Source organism: Orcinus orca, chromosome 15, assembly GCF_937001465.1.
Source record: "Orcinus orca chromosome 15, mOrcOrc1.1, whole genome shotgun sequence".
NCBI lineage: Eukaryota > Metazoa > Chordata > Mammalia > Artiodactyla > Delphinidae > Orcinus > Orcinus orca.
In genome coordinates, this window is record NC_064573.1 from 3,988,981 (window position 1) to 4,014,348 (window position 25,368).

General features: G+C 37.7%; 1 protein-coding gene across 5 annotated transcripts in view; it reads right to left on the reverse strand.

Moving 5' to 3' along the window:
- The window catches only part of ZNF407 (zinc finger protein 407), a 428,050-nt gene that overhangs the window by 162,922 nt on the left and 239,760 nt on the right, over positions 1–25,368 (reverse strand). For 3 of the 5 annotated variants that reach the window (XM_049697648.1, XM_004280012.4, XM_049697649.1), the window contains exons 5-7: positions 24,712–24,878; positions 20,944–21,027; positions 12,731–12,851 (exon numbers count right to left, since the gene is read on the reverse strand). In XM_049697648.1, the coding sequence (XP_049553605.1) occupies positions 12,731–12,851; positions 20,944–21,027; positions 24,712–24,878 (372 nt within the window). Of the gene's footprint in view, positions 1–12,685; positions 12,852–20,943; positions 21,028–24,711; positions 24,879–25,368 lie in introns of those variants that run through there. The other 2 variants (XM_033406104.2, XM_049697650.1) reach the window with 2 other exon arrangements.

Sequence of the window (25,368 nt, forward strand, 5' to 3'; positions counted from 1 at the left end):
TGCTTACCGAGCTCTGGCTTGAAATAGTCAGCTACAAATAATACTGCTTTACAAATGAAGATATAAATATATGTAGTAGTTTACTGTAGCTTTACTAGTTGAGAGCTTTTCAAACTTAAGGTTATATAAGTAAAATTTTTACTGAACCAAAAATACATTTCACAACATTTCTGAGTCTGGGCCACACTTGATTTTACTTGGGACAATCTTATAATGTCAAAGAGACAACAAAAAATTTAAAAGGCTGGATTTAAAATACCCACAGCTTCTGCACACATGAGTAAGAGCACAGTTCACTGGGGAGGTGTGCAGACCTGATCACAATAATTCACTACATGCCCACAGACCCCCTTGGTCTATTAGGGGCACGGGAGGCGCTGCGATAAAATTTTAAATACTTCTCAAGTGGCTGAAAGGAGAGTGCGTCCCTCACACCTGGTATACTGGAGGGGCCTGGCCAGCAAGCCACCAGGATTAGAGTGAGGAGGTGTGGCAAATAATATACGGAAAGTTTATTTTCCGGCCACAGGAAACAGTGAACTTCCCTGTCTTTGAAAGTCTCTTGAAAGGCTCTTTCTCTGGCTCTAAGTTTATTCCTTACAAAGCTCTCTGAGTTAAGTGTATACTGAGAGTAGATTTTAAATGCATACTTTATTTTGTAAAATTGAGTCCTATCAAGGAGCGTTTAAACCTTTTATAACTGTGAAGTTTTGCGATCACTTTTGAAGAAACTTAAGAGAATTACTGATTACGAGGGGCCATCGAATTTATTTAATAATCTACGTCCATTTTTACAGAAATGCTCCAGGTAACCCATTTAACAATCATAACTGGTTCATTTCAGTCACTGCACACGATGCTTCCCTTTGTCCCTTGTAAGTCTCTCAAACGTCTTATTTTAAAGGAATATACAGTACTCCCGGAAGACATTTTCCCATTTCTATTCTCTTCGACTCCTGCGAGCCCTTGTTCTGTGTGATAAGGCAATCTCCTCCGGGATCGGGGCTGTGTAGTTTCGCACCACGAGTGACAAGGACTCGACTTGAATAACTGCTGTGCGCAGGTTGTAATTATGTCAGCTGGAGTGTTGAACAAGGGGACTGATTAATGTGCGCCCCGGCCCAGGCACAGTCCCTATCAAAACCTCTGCGCAGGCCAGCAGTGGGGACGGGTTAAAGCAGAAAGACAAAGCATGCTGTATCGTCCATGATGGATGAATTGCTCCAACAGTCTTCAGGCAGATGTTCCAGGACAGTATAATATACAATTACTCTGCCTTATCACTTTCCCAGGGACAATAAAGCTTCCTCCTTCTATAGTTCATGTGAGTGAAGGCAAAATTCGTTTTACTTTTACAGCACCGACTCACTTATCATGGGGCCTTGATTGTGCTTTTACAGCTAAAGCAGACACAGCTTCCAGTTTTCAACTAAAAAAGAAAAAAGAATAAAACTGGAGCCTTGTTCTGAATCTCTTTTACATCAGAACCCACAACATTTTAGAAGATTGTTGTGCTAAAAATGGATGCAAAGAAGGTAATATATGTGTGTGCGTGTGTAGTTAAAAACAAGTACACATAACAAGAGGTAGGATTTGGATTCTGTAATCATTACATTCATAATGTCATTTTCACAGGCCATCCAGAAATCATTAATTGGAAGGAACATGTAATTAATATATATACACACACACACACACACACACACACGCTGATATCGTCCATATATTTCCCAGGCACATAGCTCCTTGAGTCTGAGGGTACATTTCCAATGACACACTTATTCACTGCCATTCCTAGGTGGCGTCTTTGAGAGCCTTCTTCCTTAAGAAAGCTGTGTTAGCAGAGAGAGAAAGGAAGCTGCCCCAACTGTTTCAATAACACCTTGCAGCCAATGCTAAAATGAACCTACCTCAGGGGCGCTGTGGTGAGTATTTCTACTACCTTTATTTGTACTCATGGAAATGGTGCCAAAAATTTGTTACAAGATGTACAGAACTATCTCAATTTGCAAAGGGAAATGTGCTTTTCATTTTTAAAGCTGAGAAACAAGCTAAAACCAAAATCTGAGAGGCAGCCATAACCGTCTTGTGGTAACCGTAATTTATAATGAAACAAAGCAGCAAAAATTCCAATAGAATCAAAGGAAATCCATACAAAATGTTAGTGAATGCAAAAGAAAAGCATACATCAACCTGTGGGGCAATATATATGACTTATTTCCACTTTTTAGTGGTTTAGTACCACTGACACCAACACTCAGCAGTTATCATATACCTTAAGTCATGAAAACAAATCATGTACCCTACCTCACCCTAAGGAGTGATATATTTGCTTTCTCTTTTCATACTATACACACACTAACTCCAGTACCCACATGGTCCTTATTATTAACGTTTCTCTTGGTAGGACCATTCCAGTAGCGTATATGTTTCTAGAAATATGGCAATTTGAAGAAGGCAGGGGTCAATCTAAAACAGTGAAACAGAAGTTTTAGTACAAATGGACATAAGAAGTATAATCAAAGCTGTGATTGGTCAAAGAGTTATACCATACCTATAATTATTTGGAAGAAGTCACGCAAATGAAAGGTAGGTAAAACAAACAGCAAGGGTTGTACATATATATGGGGGTCAGGTGTCATCACGATAAACGTCTGTGAGTTTCCACTGGCTTATGATGTCACTAGAGGGGCCCATGAGATTTACTGGCCTTAGAAAACCCCTAAGACATTAGCAAAAATTGTTTAGAATAAGTCATAGAAAAGATGTCACACTTTAAAAGATTACATTTAAGATGAGTGTTTGTTAAATGATTGCCCTGAATTGTTTGCTAGTGCCAAGCAAATTCTTGAATTATGTATAACAGTTAAAGTAGTACAATATTTTGTGGAAGTAAATTCCTCATAGAAAGCAAATAAAATTCCAATGTTTGAATGTGTATGTAGGGAGGGCAGAACAGTCCCATTACACAGTCTCTATGTTCTTTGATTCAAAACTCTGAACACAACAGAGGTAAAAGTTGGTGCTACGCAGTATTCCCAAACTGTGGGAGGGTAAAGATTCAGAGGTTTGAAGCTGTAGCTCTCCATCTCGAGAGGTCCCAAGGTGGGAACAGGGAGGCACTGCTGATTCTTCAAAATCGTTATCAGCGCCCCTGATGCGTCACAAAACCCTCACCTGACATGCACCACCTGAGCCCTTAGGGAAAAGCACTGGTCAACTTCATTATTTCAGCTGGCTCTTTCACCTCCGCCTGTAAGCATTTTAGTAAAATTTTAAAAGCAATCTTAAGCAAACAGATGAAAACAAACACACAAATACAATGTGCATCCAGCTCTCTGCGCATGCAGCTATCCCAACTCCCCAAGCGTTTGCAGGAAGCAGCCTTCAAGACACTCCTTTCAAGACCAGCTAGCAAGTATCCTCACCACGTCACCTCTGACCCCTCGCGTGCTTTCTGCTCCTACCCCTGTGCTAGGACCGGGCTTCCCCAGAGAACTCATGCCGTCCGGGTGGCTGCGGCAGGTGCACTGCCCTGAGTGCTGCCTGCCTGTTGCCCGGAGGTCCCTTCCATATCAGGAGGCTACTTCTCAGTCTCTCTGACACTTCTCTTTGCCCCTCTGCTTTTTCGTTTTCCGCATTTTCCAAGGGAAATGCCAATCGCATCGATGCTTTCAAGTTCCACATACACCAGCACTGACCTACACATTTACTGTCACGTTTCCATGTGGATGTCCATGGGCACTTCAAAGTCAATGCATCCAACCCACACACATCGTCATTTTGCTAAAGGGATCTCTCCTCCGGGAGTGAGGACCTGGTAAATGGCACTGCCGCTCACTCAGCAGCCCTAGCCTAGGCATGTAAAGGATGGCATACATCTTTCTGTCACCCTGTCCCCAAATGCATCCATTTGGTCACCGTGTTCATTCATTCTACCTCCTAACAAGCACTGGAATCAGCCTCTCTCTCTATCCTTCATGGCTACTGTGTTAGTTTATTTAGGATTAGTCACTTATTTCTGCCTGCACCTTTGCAATTGTCCTTTAAATGCTCTCCCAACACCTGCTGTGTCCCTCTCTGCCTCTTGTACTGCGTCAGTGATTACTGCAAAGCAAAATATGAATATGTCAGTTCCCTCCTTAAAATTCTCCACTGGCTACGCACTGCCTTTGGGGTAAAACTCAAACTCCCCGGCATGGACTAAATGGCCCACAGGACTTCTTGCCCGCCTTCACCACATAATCCCATATGTCCTACAATCCAGGCTGGCCGACATGAGACGATAACTTAAAATCAAATGAAAAATATAAATTGGGAGTGGAAAGTGGGACAGAATCTTACTTTTAATTAAAATTAAAGCTATCTGAGGTTTTTAGAACAAAACAAACTACTCAAATTTAAGTGTCAACCACGTTTTACCTCAAATAATTCAATCCAAGAGATTAACTGATTTAGTTAAGCATAAGCACTAAAAGTTTACCACATTTTCTCTGTATGGGAAAATTCTAATTTGTTTTATGACATTTCATTTTCATTTCATATTTCTTAAAAGTTGTAATTTAAAATGAATAAAAACCAAAACAATCAGGAAAGATATGACTGAGTTCAGTTAATCAACATGACTCAAAACTTAAATAGTGAGAGAACCCCAAACGGTGTCACAACTGATATAAAAGATACAAAATGAGAGAGTAGGGTTGTTTAGCAAGACGCAAACCAAAAGAATTAAGAGTAAGGAACTAAAGTTTAAGGGGTAAGAGGAAGGTTAATATTACGTTAAAATTCCCTGTAGGGAAAAGTATCACATTACATATTATGCATATTATGTTACTGAATAACAGATTCTGGTTTATTTCAAGTACAGCTCACTATGCAGGAAGGAAAGGCACAACACCATTTTCCAAAAAAGGAAAATATTCGGGAATACTTCTTGTTATAGAACTTCTCACAAGCACAGTACTTCTCAGAAATAGGAAAAAGTCAAGAAAGGGTTTGTGCTACATTCTCTTAATTAAGAAAATAAAGATGTGAAAGTGAGAAAAGATGTAATCTTGTTTTTACAAACATTCTTAACCTAAAGCCAAAACATACACAGGTGCTACCAGGAAGGCAGCATCTTATTCCACTGAAGGGGTCTGAGGTCTAGAAGGCACACTGATGGAGAAGCTGCCTCATACAGACCACTGGGTCCCCACTACCTAAACATTCCAAGTTTTTCTCTCCTTCTCCTTCCTTCTTCCAGTTTTTTACAGGCCCCAGAGAGGCAATACTTCAGAACATACTGAAACAAAGGATCCAAAAACAAAATGAAATAACTAAGATCTTAGCATTCTCACTGAACTAATGACAGGTGGTCAAACTTTTATACACTTCAAAGGTATTATTATTTCTCTCAGCCCCACATCTGACCTTGTGAAACTCAACCATATAACCAGAAGGGTGGGCCTGATGCTCCACTAACTGTTGTTCTAGATAATCCTGGTGATTACAGGGTTTTCCTAATAAGCTACACACTGTAAGAGCCTCTAACGCCGGGAGATATAGCTAGTTACATAGTAAAGTGTTTTGTTGTGTGATAATAGCTCTAGTGTCTGAGGAATAACTTATTATGCAAGAGACTATTGCCCAAAATTTTTTTTCTATTTTTTTCATCTCTAAGGCCTTTCTTTCTACCACAATACATACAGATATATCTAACTACCACCCAAGGGACTATCCATAGTAACTCCTTGTAGAAAGACCATCCCCAAAGATAGTGCTGGTCTTTTTATAATGACTGGATTTGGGACTCAACAACAGCAGGTTAAATAAACATGTTTATCTAGATTCTACTTTAAGAGACAGCAAAGGGAATGTATGGACACTTTGTGTTCAGAACGGCTCTTTTAATTAATCTGTGATCTCAATGACGATTTCAGCTACATCAACAAATAATTACTTATAGTCATAAACAAATTATCTTAGATTTTTCTCCCTTTTAAAGACATATGAACCAATTTATATTTTTTAATGCTATGGAATCTATTTATTTTCAAGTCTACAGATTTTTTTTTTTTTTACTTAACCAACTTCTGTAAGATGAAAATTTACCAACGGTAACTAAAGGTCTGACATAAATACTGTGCTATATTAGCACATAGGCTTAAACAAAAATTTTTAGAAGTCTATGTGCTTGGGTGTCTCAGGGCAGAGAAGAAAAGTATGAGTAAAATATGCTACAAATAAACATAACATTAGACATATATGTTATAGAAAATACAAAACTAAATCAAAACCACAATTAGAATTACTGAGATTTTTTTTTTTGAAATTCACTAATAAAATGATCAGAGAAAATTAGGAGATATTTGTTCAGAAAGAATTCAATTTCTGCTGAAACATAAACGTTAGGAATAAAAAATACACTTACATACAGTACAACTTTCATAATTAGGATAGAAAAACCTGAAAATACAATTATGTTTTTTTTAGGGAACCCCTCAAAAGATCCCACGGAAACTTACCAGAAACATCTACTCCACGTGAAAGATAGTACAGCTCCATAAAGTACCATCTTGACACCTGCTAGGAGAATCTTCTTAAGCAATATTTATGCAGCCAATGACCAAACACGGTTCCACAAACCAGCCACGATACTGACATCTACCTGTGGCTCACTGAACTGTGTGAGGGTAGCAAGCAGGAAGGGGCCATCTACCAGGACAAGTACTACAAACATAGTACAACAGACACATCTGCCTCCCAGAAGGAACTGACCACAAAGGGAGGAAAGCCTTGGAATCATCATTATCCCAAGAAAAGTTTGCAAAGTAACTGGGCTTTGAGACTTTCAAACTAACCTTTCAGCCTAGGACATCTGCTTTTTATTCCATTAACTGGATTAGCAGTTAAAATAGAGTAGAATATAAACACATAACAAACAGACTTGATATTAATGAAATAGTATTGACTGGTATGTTTTATTTATTTATTTTTGGGTGAGAATATTTAAGTTCTACTCTCCTAGCTAATTTCCAGTATTCAAAACAGTTCATCAATGATAGTCACCATGTAGTACATTAAGTCAGGATGCTGCTGAAACAATGGAAGACAGAACAATGATCCCATCGTATACTGAGGCCTTAGTGCCTTATTATTCAGTAAAGCCTAATAAACATAAAATGTTTATACAGCAAAATTATGTAAAAAGGCATACTATTATCTAAGACCTGAAAAAGTTTTCATAACTGAGACACTTTATAGAAATATGTATTTGAGAAATTAATACAAACTTTAAAGGGAAATAAAGATTTATTATATTTTTTTTATCATTACATCTTAAAACTATCCTAAAAATGCTTCCAGCATCATGTAAAGTTAAGACAGAATTCAATTAAATTAAAAGTATTCTTTGACAAAAACTTTCTAGGATACACACACACACACATTTCAAATGCTTGTGACAAACACTAAATTTTACCAAGTCTAGTCATAAGTGCAAAAACTTACCAAATTTGATTATAAGAAATACTAAACGAAATATTTAGAAGAGTGATAAGAGACGTTGGGGAATATCACAAAAAGTACATTTTTTGTTGAGACTCCACTACTTGGGTCAAAGGGTAAATCAAATATTCTTAGCCTCCCCTCATCTAAAAGGAATGAAAACCCTTCTTGAGATCAAAACCTAGTGCATTAATGATTCTATGAAATACACTGGCCAAGAGCTAAGTAAACCATCAAGTAAGGAAAAGAATCAGAGTGTATTTCCAAGTTCAGCAAAACAATGGGGGTAAATCTTTAATATGAGGCAGGATTTATCAATTTTATTCCTCAGCTCTATGATATGTCATATTTCTAACTGGAGTTATAATTTCAAATAATAAAAAAAGAATAGTGAATAAAATGAAAAGTAGAACAGTAAAAACAACTTTTTAAAAGAGTGTGTGTAACATTGGCGCACTAAGGCAATTATGCAGTTGAGCAAAAATCTCAGTCTTAAGGAACAATGAAGGTATTTCAAGATCAATAATAGGGATGCAACAAATAAATGATCAAACTGCATACTTTGGGCTGAATTTTAGTTTTCTTTGACTTACTAAATGACATTTAAAGTGTCATGTAAGAATATCCTTTATATTTTTAATACTGCAGGTAGAATTTTGTGTTACTTTTCATGACTTATCAGTGGTTTACTGTTTAATGTGCATTTATTAACCTTAAAAAATGGAAGCCAGTGAGAAGGTGAGTTTCACGTAAAAGAAAGCCCAATTACAGCCAACTTTAGGGCAAGTCATCAGATCTCTTGTGAAAGCCAGTGTCATCAGTGGAACAGAGTGCAGCCTGATATTTAATAAACTCCGTGGGGAAATAAGGATTTACATTATTAGAAAGGGTACTTACTATAACATATTAAAGTTTTTTCTATTTCTCTCCTTAATAGAGAAGTGACAATTAAAACATAACAAAAAATAAAAGTATAGAAAAATGTTAGATTGTTTCCATTTTAAGGTAGGAAAAAATCTAAAGAATTTGCTGCATAAATAATATGGTAGGACAGCGTGCTATGAATCTAAATTTATGCTTTGAAATTATAATGAATACTAATTAATAGTGAAAAAGTTTTGGAGCAATGATGGAATATACTGATCTATAATGGATTCGAATTTTGGATATCTTAGACAGTAAAAGCTTAGGAAAAGGGTACACGTTTACATCTAAACAGAATGAGATGTCACTGTCTAAATTAATAATGCAAACTTGAAAAATAGCCCCAGGTTCAAAAGACCAATTATAAAATTCTTTTGTAAACAAATCTATATTCACATTTTTCATGAATAATTATAACTACTAAAATTTCTCCACTGATGTTCAATTTATAAAATGAAAAATATATTTTCAAATGAAATTTAAATAATACTTCAGTTTCTAATGATGGTAATTTACCTGCAAATAAGTGTTAATAATGACAACAACAGGAATATTCTACAGGAATAATGTTTATCTATTTATATTAAGCAGACAAAAATCTAAATATGAAAAAAGTATTTAAATATTTTAAGCAACAAAATATTATGGAAAGATACTGATGAGACAAATATGACCATATTTTCTCAGGAAATATGGGATCATCTTATACATACTTTTATTCTACAGAAATCATACCTACTGCAATTTCTTTATCTTGTGAAAGAAGATGCTTTGTTGTTGTAAGGTAGGTATGGTGAGCATTTTGTTCTTCCCATGCTATGCAACCAAAACAATCTTGATGAACTTAACTACCTGCTCACTTAAAAATCTTATTCTCCTCAACAAGAAAACGAAGGTATCCATTGAAAATTCTACATTTCATTCATAGTCACTAACTTTAGGAGTGTTCATATATTTGGAAGTTTTTCATACTCCTGGTCAAGTTAACTTGTCTTTTGTTCATTAGTAAAAGCAAACCCAACCTTGTATATACGCAGAATGATAAAACTGTCCCGTGAACAGAAAGTGTTCAAACTATTTACTTTCAATAATATTCAAATTATTAAAAAGACTTAAATAAAGATAAAATCACCCTTTTATCAAGGACTTTAAGCATTTCAACAGGAAATTTGATAGCAATCACTAGATGTAAACGTCCTGAGTATTAATTCATAGGAGAGTGACAACAGTCTTAGAAAACACCAGCTCCTTTTCACGACAGTGCCTCAGAGGTCTGATACGGACGGGATCCAGCTGGATGCAACGCACTGCTCAACGGAGGTGATGCTACTTCAAGGTGATAACTTGGATAGGGGACAAGTAACACGACCTCGACCTTCGCAAAAGTATAATACAATTTCAAGCCCAGAAAACCTGAAATACTTAGAAATATGTTCATGCATACAGAGACTTGAGTGTACCAAAACACAGTACTGATCAGCCAAACAAAATGCACATCCCAATCTTTGTAGCAGTACTATTAATAGCCTTAAGTCATACTTCTATGAATTTCTTCCAAAAAAATCACGGACACACACAGAGATTTAGGTAAAAGTATTTTTGGAGTAAAAACCTGAAAATGGCAGAAATGTCTAAAAATTTAATAAAGTTATTATTGTTTAACAATCTAACTAGAGGCCATGCAAGTATTAAAATTACATTGAAGAAAAGAGTGGTTTTCAAACTAAGCCTTTTGAAACTCTAAGGTATTTCAGTCATTATCTAACAATTGATTTGGGTTTTTTTTTTTTAACAACTTCAAAAACTGTAAAAAAAAAAAAAAAAATCCATCATGGCATGTATTATAATTTTCAGACACTAAAGACCTTCAAGGCACTGAAACTCTTGCATTACCTCACTGAACAGTATCTTGAGGTTTGTCAGGTCAAGTAAAGCCTACAATCATCTGAAGTCCTAACCTGAGATGAGAGTGAAAACAAGGGCTGATGTGCACAGCCAAGCTCTGGATAAGTGATCTAGTGTGTTCCTCACCGCACGTCAGCAGTGTTCCTGAAGTTCGTACCCAAATCATTTGTCTTTTGTAAATGAAGAAGAGGCTGAACGGCTGCAGTGAGCCTCAAGAGCCTAGCTCCTGACGACCCGCCCCTGCTGAGCACTCCCTGCAAAGTCATAAACTGGACACCAAGGCTAATCCAACAGCAACTGTTAGCAAGAACTCCCCCCATTTGAAAACTTTTTGCTTGTCAAACAGTCTTATATCATATTCGTTAGTGTTATAATAAGTGACTTACAGACTGTAACTCTGAAATCTGTAACTGGTAGACACCACTTTTATCTATTTTATACATGGGGTCTGTACAAGATCTTGTTTGAAGTAACAGTTCTACGACTTAAAAATTATACTTTGAGAACCACAGTTACACAGGATTAATGACATAAGATGGTTATACAATTTGTTAAGTGTGAAAAATAAAATTTATAATGAAAGAAACCACCAAAAAAAACAATGCTTCAAAACAGGCATAAAGTACAGACTGAAAGAATATAATCCTAACAGCTAAGAGAGATAATTAAGGGAAATTTTTATAAATTTGTAATTGTTTTCCTGTGTTTTGCAGGGAAGGCAACTACAGTATGACCTCTAATAAGGAAAAAGAGCATTCAATAACGTTTGTTGTTTAAAGAATTCGTACTATCAGCTCCTCGGAATTTCTATGTCTACCTCTAATTGGATCACCATTTTATTAAATCTCAAAGAAACACCAATCTAGTGTTAGGCAAAGACAGAACTGAGAAAATGTGGAACGAATGAATAATTGATGAATGAAATATACCCGTAATATGTCTGTACTATTAGATGACCTTCAACATAAAACTTAATGCAATAATGAGGATAATAATAGAGATTATGGCAATATATTTACTGAACGCACAGGCTATATCCACAGGAATACAAAAATCTATTTTTCAATGAAGGCTTCAGGTTTAAGGTATATATTCTGATATGTAACAAAGGCAGGCTGCACTGAAGAACTACCCTCAACGTTTCCACATCCTCATGCACAACAGGGTCCATGGGACCTTCAGCCCCACAGTTGGGCTGATCAAGGCCCTAAGAAGATGTCCCTCAGCTGCCTGCGCATCGCATGGTGTCTCAGAGACCACAGTGAGCTCTGAAGTTATGCTCACAGGCCCCCCACACAGCGTGATCGAGCTGCAACCTACAGCCGCCTTTCATTTTCCACCAGGCCCGGGATATGCGGACCTTGTCACAGAGTAAAACAGGCTCATTCGCCACTCCTGCTTCTCTGCCCCTGTGCTTTGCGGCCTCTGTGAAGTCACTCTGCAACCTGGCAGATGTCACTTAGCCGCTGTGGCCTCCACGAGTGGACGGAGCACTCATGACCTCCAACATGCTCTCAGCACAGAAATGCCACGCTGTACCATCACCTCCCTGCATCCTCGCAGAATGCATACGTGACTGAAAGCTGCCCATCTTTTAAGCCATGGCTGACAGGCCTTCTCCTCTAGCTGGACTGACCTGGTTCCTTCTCTTTGCACTCCCCTGGCGTTTTTAAATACCACTGACATCTGTACTAGAAATATTTACTAACATTACCATTACAAGCCACCCATTATGCTACAATATCCTTAAAGGCAGGAAGCATTTCCTACATTATCTTCATTGTCTAAATGAGTGACTCACTCATAGTAGATGAGATGCCATATGCATTGAGTAACTGATTAATTGTATGGTTCCTTACAATCACTTGAAAGTCAGGTGCATCAATGGATTATAAAACCTAAATGTGGGACTTCCCTGGTGGAGCAGTGGTTAAGAATCCGTCTGCCAATGCAGGGGACACGGGTTCGAGCCCTGGTCCTGGAAGATGCCACGGAGCAACTAAGCCCATGCGCCACAACTACTGAGCCCACGTGCTGCAACTACTGAAACCCGCAGGCCTAGAGACCGTGCTCTGCAACAAGAGAAGCCACCGCAATGAGAAGCACGCGCAGCACAACGAAGAGCAGCCCCCGTTCTCCACAACTAGAGAAAGCCGCCGCGCAGCAACGAAGACCCAACGCAGCCAAAAAAAAAATAAAACCTAAACGTTAAGATTGTAAAAAATGGAAAAATATTTTACATCTTTTAAAACAGTCACCAAAATTAGGTGGTGTAATAAACTCCCACTCCTAATATATGAATCATGCTAATTCACGTTACTCAAAAACACAATTCGTTTATGGTGAGTCTAACAGGATTTTCACCCACCATGAGGACCCACTTGATTCCACTTGCTTCATAACGGATCGTTACCTGTAGTCACACCAGGGGCACCTGTAGGGCTTCTCTCCTGTGTGTACCCGCTTATGCCGCGTCAGATGAGATTGGGTCGTGGAGGCAAAGTTACACTCATCACATTTAAAAGGTTTTTCTCCTGAAATATATCAAGAGGAGTTGTAGATGAATAATTACAAATATTGGAAATGAAGGGCTTAATCTGTTATTAACAATTAAAAAGACACTCATTTCCATGAAATTTTAAGACTACATATACTTAGGATGTTTGAATATTTATTCACAGAGTGAGAAAGTTAGAAGATACCATTGATTTTTATTTCTCGATGAGAACAGAAGCAAGATACACATTTTGTAGTTCATATGTAACTTATACACACAGGATTCTAAATTATCTAATCTAAATAGAAACACACAGTGAAGCACTCATCCAGATAAAAACATAAATATCAGCTTTGGTTTAGCACTGTATTTTGAGTCATTTAACAAACTGTTAGATTAGGGCCAGTATAAAAATCTCAGTGAGGTTAAAACCATGGAAAAGTATGTAACAAATATATACTTTGAATACACGGTGTAAAACTTACTAAAATCTTAAAGTTAACTATGAAGGAAAAAAATAAAACCAAGCGATAAATTGACACCAATTTAAAAAGTGTTAGAAGTAAAGAGAAACTGTAATTCACTAAGTTGAGTAAAAGGTAAAGAGGCCTCAAAGAAACATTTGAAATAATATTTAACAGCCCTGTAAATTCCATCTCCCCTGTGTAGATACACCTGGTCTCTCTGCACATACAGCTCACCCCTGTGCTGGTTCAAGGACCTACCCAGGACTCACGGCCCTCTGATCAATACCTTTCTCTCCTTCACACACAAACTCAAAGAAATCAGGTCTGACTAGTTTTTAATTCCACTAGCTGTACTGGCTGGTGAGCACCTGAGATGGGGTGATTTAATTTTAATTGATGTACATTTAAAAACTGATACTGAATTCACCTGTTGAAAAAATGTTTAAGTCTAGAACAGCTTGGGAAAGAGAATCTACTTTTTGACATGTAAATTTTATCAAACCTAAATACAGATCATGAATTACAGATAAAATATTTGGCCTCTGTATTGAGATGTGCTGGAAGTGCAAAATACACACCAAATTTTAAAGTCCTGGGGGCGGCGGGGGGAGAATAAAATATTGGTAATAATGTTATATTGACTTCATGTTGAAATGATAATAATTTGTATGTATTTGTTTGAATTATCTATTTATAAAAAATAACTTCACCTATTACTTTTTCCTTTTTTTAATGTGGTTACCAGGCAACTTAAAATGATATGTGTATAGCTCACATTACATGTGAACTAGAGAAAACCTCACCACCTCTTCCTCAAAACACAGTTGTGATATACAGAAATACTCTTGTCAAGAGACATTTTTCCTGAGAAATTTTACACATAGGACGGATTAATTTTACATATGTAACTCCACTTGTTACTTATTTCCCATGTTTTTGTAATAGTTTTATAAGTACACTAACATATAGAAAATGAGGGATGAAATATCTTGGTTTAAAATTACATCTATTCAGCTAGCAACAAAACTATGTCTGCCCTGAAAATCAGAACGTTTAGAAATTTGTCCTACATTCTCTAAGTCTGTTTATATGGCCTTGCCCATTAACTGCAGTAATATTTACTGAATGCATACACATCTCATCTGATGGCATTTTACCTGTCATTGCAGCCCAGGGCAGCAGTTAGAAGAAACCAAAAGGACTTCAATCCCAGTCCAGGTTTTGCCATATTTCACTCCCTACCTGGTAAACCCCTGAACAAGATCAGGAGGATAATACACGGAACATGGAGATAATTGTGAGGATTAAAGCAGACGAGGCATAGGTAAGATACTTAGGAGCGTGCCCAATAAACAGTGCTTCATCATTATGGGGACAGGACTGCCTAAACACTGGAAACTGCAAACTCCTCTCACAAAGATAAAAGCAGCAGCACACAAATGGCTCTCATCAAGAGCTCATAACCAATAACAAAGTAAAAACCTATAATATACATAAAATAATTAATGGCTTCGCAAAGTTAGTGAACTTGACGTAGAGGTATCATTTAACAGATCCTACCAGGGACTATTTGACTTATTCTTGTAAAAAGAAGACCGTATACACAGCAGAGTAAAAATCTTGGAGTTGAGAGGGGGTTTTGTCTCTTTTAGCCATTTCCCATATACTACACCCCAATCAAGTGGTCACCCAGAGTCAGCCTAAATAACTCTTTGTTCTCAGTTTCTAAACCGCTGGTTTATAGACAGCTCAATGGTACTTAACCGACTTATACAAAAAAATAACTTTCACGATGATGGCAGGTTTTGCTTTTATTTGAGGGATAAGACATGATCTTCGAATTGCATAGAGTTAAAATAAAATCACGCAATCTCTTCACATTTGACAGTTAAAATAAAATCACGCAATCTCTTCACATTTGACACGGGAATATTCTGTCATAGAAACATATAAACCTTCATACACAAGCATATCTGAAAACTTCCTCATTCATTATAAAGACTGAATTGCTCATTAAATTCAATTAAGAGTATCTTAACTGTACACCAATGTCAAAGAATAGTTCACACGGAAAACAGAAACACAAAGGGAAGCACTCACCTGGATGAAAACACTCATTATTAATTACTTCAGTGACTTGACATCACCTGTCTAGACCTGACACAGGAGGCAGAATGGAGCTCTTACCACGATCAAAGTAACGAACATAAGCACCACCACAGAGGTATCCCTGTGCCCTGTCTTTCTTCTGCTCGTTCCATCCCCAAGCAAATGTTCATTGCTTTCTTTTGCTATGTATTAGCTAGTACCTTCTAGAAATGTACACACATGGAAGCATGCAGTATGTACTTCTCTTCTGTCTGGCCTCTTTCTCTCAGCTTTATTTTGTGCTTCACTCCTGTTGCTCCAGGTGTAAATACGTGATTTATTTTTGCTGCTGAGCTGTAGAGTAGTATTCATTACATGAATGTCACGTGTATCCATTGATACGGTAGGTACATACATCACTTTGTGAGAAACTGCCAAACTGTTTTCCGAAGTGGTGTGAACATTTTATACTCCTACTAGCTGTGCTCCAGAGTTCCCACTGCTGCAAACCATCACCAACAGGCAGTGTGCTTAGTGCTTTGCACCTGAATTTCTCTAATGATGATTTGAGGACACTTTCACGTGCTTATGTGCCATGCATTTATATTCTTTGGTGAAGTACCTGTTCAAATATTTTGACCCTTTTTTAGTTGGTTGGTTTCTTAAAACTGTGTTCTGAGAGCACTTTATATATTACAGATACAAATCCTTTATAAGAGTTATGATATATACATATTCTTTCCAGTCTGTGGTTTGTCTTTTCATTCTCTTCACAGTGTCTTTTGAAGAAAAGTTAATAATTTACAAAGTTTTCAAGTTCTCCATTTATAATTTTTCAAGTTATGATTCTTTTCATTTATGAATCAGGCTTTTGATGTGCTGGTATCTAAGAAATCTTTGATAATCCATGATCACAAAGATTTTTCCCCTAAATTTTCTTTTAGAATTTATATAGTTTTAAGTTTTATATTTAGATTGAGTTCATTTTTGTATATGACATGATATATGGATCAAAGTTTATTTTGATTGCATATGGATAGCCAATTGTTCCAGCATTATGTATTGAAAAGATTAAACTGCCTTTGCTCTTCTGTCAAAGCTCAGTTGACCATGTAGGTGTGGGTTGTTTTGTAATCTCTATTCCATTCCATTGAGGTATTTGTTTACCTTGATGAAAACACCAGAATGACTTGATTATTAAAGCTTTCTAATAAGTCATGAAGTCAGGTTGTGTAAGTCAAGTTCGTTCATCTTTCTCAAAGTTGTTTGATATTTCACTGTTGCATTTCCATATGAATTTTAAAATCAGCTTGTCAACTTCTTTAAAAAAAAAAAGCTTGAGGGATTTGAAATGATCAATGTGAGAGGAAATAAAATCTTAACAACATTGAGTCTTCCAATCCATGAACATGGGATATCGCTCTATTTAGGTCTTCTTTAATTTCTCTTGGCAATACTTTAAAGTTTCCAGTGAAGAGGTTTTGCACATCCTCTGTTAAATCTATCTCTAAAGGTTGTTCCTTGGTCAAAAACAATGGACAGATATATGCATGAGTCTATTCTGCTCCCTTGATCTATCTGGAAATCTTTATGCCAATACAATACTGACATGACTATTGAAACTATATACTAAGACTTCAAATTAGGTAGCTTGAATCTTCCACTTTTAATATCATGAATCTAAGGGGTCAAACAATTTAAATATTTTTTTCGTTAAGCAAATTCACAAATATATTCTGACGTCTCCTTATTCCATTCAAACGAAGTGTTTGAAAGTACGTTGGCATCAGACTCACTGCTAACTGGTTTATTCTTTTAGCCTTGGTAGACATCGTTAATCTATCCATTTTTCATGGATCTGGCAGGAATCTAGAGGGGTAACATTATGGAGTCATTGTCTGAGTCAGTGGTATAAATAAAAGGTCATTCAAGCTCCTCAACGTTAAGTTTCTTGGTGAGAAGGTTTAACATAAACACTTAAAAAATATGGTAAATGTATCAATCTTATTTCATTTAAACTTTTATGGCATTTTTATGTGACACAATTTAAACTTAAAAAAACACTTTTAAAGAATAATGTCATTTAGATTCTCTATAACTCTAATAATTTGAAGTTCATGTCAAGCTGACATTGTATTGCAATAAACTATCAATTGTCATTTCATGCTTAACTTGACAACACAACAGATTAAACTATGTAGTCTTAAGAAATTGTGAAAAATCTATAGGCTGACAGAGAAAAAATATAATGCTACCGAAGTATGCTACATACTAAGCGACAACCACTAAGGAAAGGAAGGCTCAAGCATGTCTGGGCCCTTGATGGAAAAGAACTCTGTGTCAACTTACACAGACTACAGTTTATTCAATCTGTGCATAATAGTTACTTTGTAACTCAATTCTGTTACATGTTCGATACTATTGTTTGAATATGTTCACTGGTATCTCTTTTTTATCCAGAAACGATCATTTCTTCGGGAAATTTCAGGTAATTTCTTCAGGAAAATACACTTCAGAAATACAGAAGTAGCTCTTGTTTGTTAGTCTCAATATATAGCAAAATAAATCGATAAATAAATAACTTCTAGATTGTTAAATGTGAAAGAAAATCTTAAAAATGCTAAACAAGAATTTCAGTTTCCTAATATTTGTTAACTGCATGAAATGAGATAGGTGCTACGTGAGGAGGTGTACACACTTACTAAGGAAAAATTTTTGATGGAGTGATCAAACTGATTTGGTGCATTGGGAACAGTCCTTCTGAATTCTTTGTCATTCTAAAGCCAGAAGGATGAATAAACCTATGAGTGAGACAGTAACTACCCTTGAATAATGCTATCTGTAAGTCAACAGGGCTGCCTGCATACATCCTGCTGGTGAAATTTCCTTTCTGCCTGTTTCCCTCACATAAGGGTATATAGTAGTTTAAATTGTGTTCTTCATACTTTCCTTTTCAAGCGGTAATCTTGGCGAAAATAACCACTGAGGAATATTCTGCACCTGAGGTCCCCGTGACAGAAGAGTAAAAGGAAGCCGGAGGGGGGACACCAGCACCGGCATGGATTATGGACAGAGAGAGGTGCCCTTTGTGTGTCAACAATCTGTCAGACGGGCCACCCCTTCTCCTGGAAGCTCGCACTGCATTCCTTTGGGCGGGCTGGTGGTCATTAAGCCGGCCAAGGCTCTTCAACTACATGTGAGGATTCGCTCCTGTGCCCTTGAATCAAGGGTCTCTGACAGGTGACCCTTTTACCAGATAAAAGTAAATCTTGAAGTGGAAGATGTTTTGTGTCAGCCCCCTAGACAGTCTGTATTGCAGTGGGGAATTATTTACGCCATTTGGAACACTTTTGATACCTATCCCTTTCCTAGCTGATTGTAGTTTGGGTGGGCACTCTGTAGTAGAAAGGTAAACCATGTCAAAGAGGAATACATCAGAAAAACACAGATTTCAAATGAGCCAAACAAATCTGGCCTTGAAAAAAAAAAAAGTTATGTGTTGCTTAAATATTATAAATCCAGCATCAAAGCTAAGGGCCTAGACTGAGTTGTCCTAAGCTGTTCGGCTTAGTGCTGTTTGGCTAAGCTGTTTGAACTGACTTTGGTATTAAAGAATCACGTTTGATTTGTGCCACAGAGGCAGATAAATGCCAAAAAGACAGATGCCTCTGTCTGTGAGACATTGTCCTATATGGTATAAAGTTAATAGCAAAGTAATAAGGAGCCTCTGGACCTGACATAAAATATAAAGTTGTGCCTGCTCGATGCAGGTTCATGATCGATCACCTGTAAACGCCTGTGATCACAGCATTACCGGCCCCTCGGCAGCGGGAAGAGGGAGCACGGCCACGCTGCCAACGGCGGCACCAGGGAGTCTGCTGACGCCCAGGGCCACGCCAGGGCGACACCATCTGCATGGCAATAGTTCGGGCATCAATAAACTGAAACATGAAGAATCAGAAAACCCCACATGAATACACTTTACCACACATATTCCCAACTTGTCCAACATAGTAGCCAAGGATGACCGCCATCCACTGGGCTCTTCTGCCATCTCTTACACCTAAACTGTAAATCACTGGATTAAAAAAAAAAAAATGTGATCACAGGTTGCTACTACAAACTTAAATGGAGTTTTATGTTTACGAAGTTTGAGTTTTCAACATTATATTAACATTGGATATTTCTTGACTCAATAATAATCCTTACCACATATAGAAATTTGAATCATATAAACTTAAGAATCCAAAAGTAATGGCTAGCATTAATTCTCACTGATCTTATAAATACCATAATGGGCATTAAAGCTCCTTGTAGCTAAGCGCTAAATATAGCATATCAAGAATCAAACTGTACCATAAACAACATATTTCATGTACTCTACGTTTATGCCATTTTGAGTATAACTGCCAAACTCAACTATTCTCATGGAACGCAAGTAAAAGTCTAACAATGAGTTACAAATTCTGTTACCATATGATTTATCATCTAAACTAGAACACTTTTTAGGGTAAAAAGTTGGTTCTATTAATAGTTACAAGGAACATCACCAAAAATCAGCAGTGTCCCAGACATATGTAATTCAGAAGTTAAAGTAATTACTTATAAGACCTATTACAGCATATCAATAGGTAATCAACTTTAATAGATGGTTAAAACTTTTCATCCTTATGTGTTCCTAACCAAGGCATCTAGTTTATTTTGTTGAATCACCAAGAATGCCCATCATGAAAAAAAAAAAGGATTCTCTTCAATGTCCTAATCTGCTTAACTCACCTCTTCACTGCTTTCCATTCTTTTTTTGTTTTTAAAGATTTTTTTTTTGATGTGGACCATTTTTAAAGTCTTTATTGAATCTGTTATAATATTGCTTCTGTTTTATGTTTTGGTTTTTCGGCTGTGAGGCATGTGGGATCCTAGCTCCCAGGCCAGGGATCGAACCTGCACCCCCTGCATTGGAAGGCGAAGTCTTAACCACTGGACTGCCAGGGAAGTCCCGACTGCCTTCCATTCTTAATCGCAAAAATACCTGAAGCTGCAGTGAGCTACAAACACATCTACTTGGTTCCAACCCGCAGAGGGATTGCTGGCTAGAGAGTCAGGTGGTTCCGGAGGCTGAGACAAAGATGGGAAGGCAGGGCTGCTGGTAAGCAGGTGAGAAGCAGCTAAAAGGTGGCGTGAGCAGGAAAGGAGACGGGGAGGGACTGACTGAGAGGAAGGCAGGCCCCCCAGCTTCACCACAGCTCATGGGCCACTCCCAAGGCAGGGCTCTGCCACAGAGAAGCAGCTGGTATGTCTGCACACAGAAGGCCAGACCCTGTTCTCCCCCTGCTTGACACGACTTTACAGGACACCTGATCCGTAAGACATGCAGCAGGCTTACTTTATAAATACGTAAAAGCAGACGCATTAAAATCTTGTATCATTCAAGCACAATTTTCAGTAGACCCTCAAGTGCACAGAGTTTACAAAAATCGAAAAGACAGGCAATTCAGGGCCAAGAACGAATGCGGGGGGGCCCCTGGACTGGCTGCCTCCTGAGAGGCAGGCTGAGGGCCGGGCGGCTGGACTGACCTGTATGCTGCCTGCGGTGCTTGGTGAGGGCATGCCGGGTCCCGCCAGCAAAGCCACACAGGTCACACAGGAACGACTTCTCGCCTGTTGCAACAATAAACAGATGAGGGACTGCGGAGGTCACAGATCATTAAAACATATCTATCAAGGCTTTCAGGGTTACTAATTCCTCCAATCAAATGTTTCCATGTAAATATGTCAAATGGGAATGAAATTACCACTGCGGTTTATTGACTGTGATAAAATCTGAAAAGCACCACTGAACATAATTACATACTTGTCAGACCCATAAAAATTAGCTTTATTATCAATGGAATGGTTTTGTACAGCTTCATTTCTGGTAGATGTCTTCCAGATGGGGCTGCTTCATGCACTTGAACAGTTTTTATGCATATCCTGATTTTTTACAATTCCCATACATCTGGACTTTTCTGAGCTGACTAAAGATTGCTTGGAACTGTTAATATACAGTATACATGATTCTGCTTAAATAAAAATACTGAATTTTCTAACAACTGAAGGATATTGAATCGGTTTTACCTGATTCTATCAGCTCTTCTTTAATAACTTCCTCCTTAACAATATGAATTAAACAGTTTCCCTGAATATACTGAAGACCCCAAGTAACGATAAAATCTACATTTACTCAACTCAGTGCTGTTTATGTTCCTCAAACTTCCATGGCACAAAAAAGGAGGTCTAGGGATTGCTAAAGAAATTGTATAAAAACTCCTATCATTCATCTTTAGTGATAACTCTTGACTGGAAAACTCTGCAACAATTAGAGTCAGATTTGGCAGACTTTGTTAAAAATGTTTAAATGCTCATTTTTAAAAACACTTTTACACAAGCTAACGTTCTGCCCTACAGTTTATAAATGCAGTCTCTCTCTATTCTACAGCATATTTGGCCAATAAGTGCTGGCACCTAGACGGTTTATCCCATAAGGCTCCCAAAGAAGAGAAAAGGAGAATAAAAATGCTAACACCTTGGAGAGAGTCAGTGAAATTATAAAATACTTTTCAAAAATTAAACAGATCATTTTATCTATCTTTATCTACTTTATTCATGTGAATGTTTAATGCAACAAGTCTTTCAAGGGTTTTTGCCCACGTTCTAAAATGTTTAGGTGTTTTACAATAGAAATTTAGCTTGAGGTGTTGTGGAAATGGTAATTGCCTTTTTAAGGTTAGAAAAAATAGTAAATATAGGAAGGCAGAGTAGCTACCGTAATCAGAAAGAGTCTTCCCTTTACCTGAGAGCAATACTAGCTTCTCTAATTTAAATGAACATATATTAATAAAGAGAGTTTTAACCAAATTATGTTTAATCTTATTTCCCAATGGTACGTTAAAATGTTCATTATTATCATTTATAAAATAAAGCTGAATTTAAGTATTTTTCCTGTCTTTACTTCCCTGTTTTGGGGTTAAGTTCATTCCTTGGCATCATTATATCAATACAGAAAAAAAGAATAGAGTAGATGGGCTGTGAAGAATAAAGTTTAATTACAATCACTCATTTAATTATTTAATCAATTTGAAATATAAATCTTTCTAACTAGCTGTATTATCAATTAAATAACACTGAAAGTGGACTTTTTTTAAAATCCCAAAAGATAATTTGCTCGTTAATATTAACATACTATTCTGTGTTGAGACAAAATTGTTCTCTACAATTTATTCATCACCACAGCTTTGTGGGCATTAACCCCTTCGAGTGTGCGGAAATGTGTGTACTGTGGTCCACACATGCACACACAAGCTCACACACACCTACGCATCTGGTGGTGTGTGGCAGAGAAGAGATTGGTGCTATGCTACCCAGCCAGCAAAATACCTGATGGGGAAAGAGTATTCTTACTATTTCTGGACTCAAGCAGACTATGACTCCTTTCCCTCGTTTATGAACTTCTTTGCAATCTATATCTTTCTTGTAAGATATAAACATTAACAGACAAATCCTAATGAAATTTATATTTTTTACAGGTATATGTGCTGCATGTAATGAAATTTACATTTTTACAGGTATATGTGCTGCATGTATATACTAAGTTTTATTCCCTTTCCTATTTTAAGATATGTATAGGCACAAAGACAAAATTATCAATTTTCCATGTGATTTGGTTCTAGATATATTAGTGGCCTTGACTTTAGACGTGCAGGATTTTCATCTAGGATGTTAGTCTGCAATGTATTGTCATATTTACCTTGGTGGCTTGATTTGTTTGTCACTCTAAATTCAATTTTCACTTGCCCTCCTTTTTTTTTTTTTTTTCCAAGGGGGTAGGGGGAGTTAGGGTTGGATAGTGGCCAATTGAGTATTTTTCAAGAAAAAAAATTTTAAGAAAAAACTAAATGTAATATACTCAATAAAAAGGGGGTTCACTTAACATGCCATATTTAAATAATAGCAGAGCTATAATAGGAGACTTTTCTTAACAACTTGAATTAGTTTCAAGTGTGCCATTTTGCTTTCAAATGTAGAAAGACACGGAAACCAATCCTTTATTTTCTATTAGAAAACAGCCACTGTCCCCTATCTCTCATTATGGTGCAGACTACAAGACCTAACAACAAAAATCCATATTATTGATCCAGCCAAGTCTCCACAATTATTCTTTAGAAGGAAACGCCAACGATAAATTACATCTGCACTGGCTTTTCATCTGCTGTTCGATATAAGTGATCTTTCAGGGCAGGCTGGAGACCTTAAATCGTCAACGCCCTTGTCAAGGAAGCTAAGGAGGCCTGGGCTTCCCACAAACTGCTTCAGAAGAACTTTTAACCTATAATTTCTAACAATAATACAGGATTCTTGGCAATCAGAAGAACATTTGGGAATGCTGATTAAAATTTATTTTTTCCTTGAAACAAAACACTTCCTGAGAGCTGTAAAGAGGAAGAAGACCACAAAACAGCAAATGGCTCCAGTGATGTCACCACGGTGAGATACGGCAAGCGCTCGACTACACGCTTGTAAGGCGTTTAGGGGCCCTCTGTCCTTAGATAATGAAAAGCATGTCATATACATTGAACAGAACCACAGGGCAGGTAGGAGAAATATATTCATGACGGTCCAAACTGAGAGGTCTCAGGACCATGCCTAGCACAGATGTATTCTGTATGCTGCTTTTACTACCAGTTGGTTTAAATTCCAAACAGTCCACTAAATGTTTTGATGTAAAATGTATGTGAATTCGTACTTTTTCAATTATCTAAAAAATTTATACTAGCTAAATTCAGTTTAGTCTCTTTGTAGTAATTTCAAAGACTCTTGGATCTGATAGTATTCTCTTAAGAGAAATATTAAATTGATTTAAAAAATTTCAAGTGGTACATAAAAACCAAGATTCAATAATGTTCAGAAACATTATGGCACGGAGTCCATATCAGTAACAAATATAACACAAGTTCTCTATGAAAATTTAATCTCCTCAAATGATCTTCTATAATGATCACACCTAAAAAGATATGTTTAAACACATATACATATATGTACCCACACACAACATAAATCAGCTTTGAAATATGAAACTTATTTTATGTGAACACATGCACGTGTGCACACGCACACACACACAAATATTAAAATGTCACTTAAAAATTACGCTGAGCATCATCAAAACACAAAGAAATGATGCCATACCTTTTAACATATAATTACCACAATCTTAAACTCTTCAAACAGGGATTCCTTTCTACGGACTGCTGCTGAGACGACCACCCCCAACTACCACCACCACTGGGCCCAGGCGGACAGGCACACCTGTGTGCGTCCTGTAGTGGTCCTTCATGGCGGAGGCCGTGAGGAAGGAGTAATGGCAGGTAGGCCAGGTACACTTGAATGGCTTCTCCCCCGTGTGGAGTTTCATGTGGTTGTTCAGGGCCCACTTCTCTGTGAAACTTCTATCACACAGGCGGCATGTAAATTTCCTGCATGGAGTGGAGAGAAAAGGATGCAAATATTACCCTCACGGGAGCACCTCGGGCCCAGACAGGTGCCGCTGCAGCCCTGCAGTGTGGCGAGTGCAGGGTGTCGCGAGGAGAACTGCGGGCCTGGCCTGTCATGTCTGTATAACCAGGCATTGATTTTTCTGTCCAGGCCTGGCACTTCAGCCATTTATTCTCTGCTTTGTGGTTGGGCCCAACGGGTTTGAAAAATTCTGTTACAGTCCAGTCACCCCTGAGGCAAATGTGAGAATAGATTTCACCTGTACAGGCCTAGACCGCTTATCCAGGGCACAGGCTGTCAGAGCAAAGGCTAAATGAAAAGCTATCCGTACTAAACTACTCAGACACCCCTGCTCTCTGCCAGGCGGAGGCAGCTGGGGCCGGGCGGCACTCAGAGCCCAGCCCGCCCGGAACGGCACACACCACACTGCTCCCTCGGAGGAGAGGCACACTCCAGGGGCGTCTCCTTTTT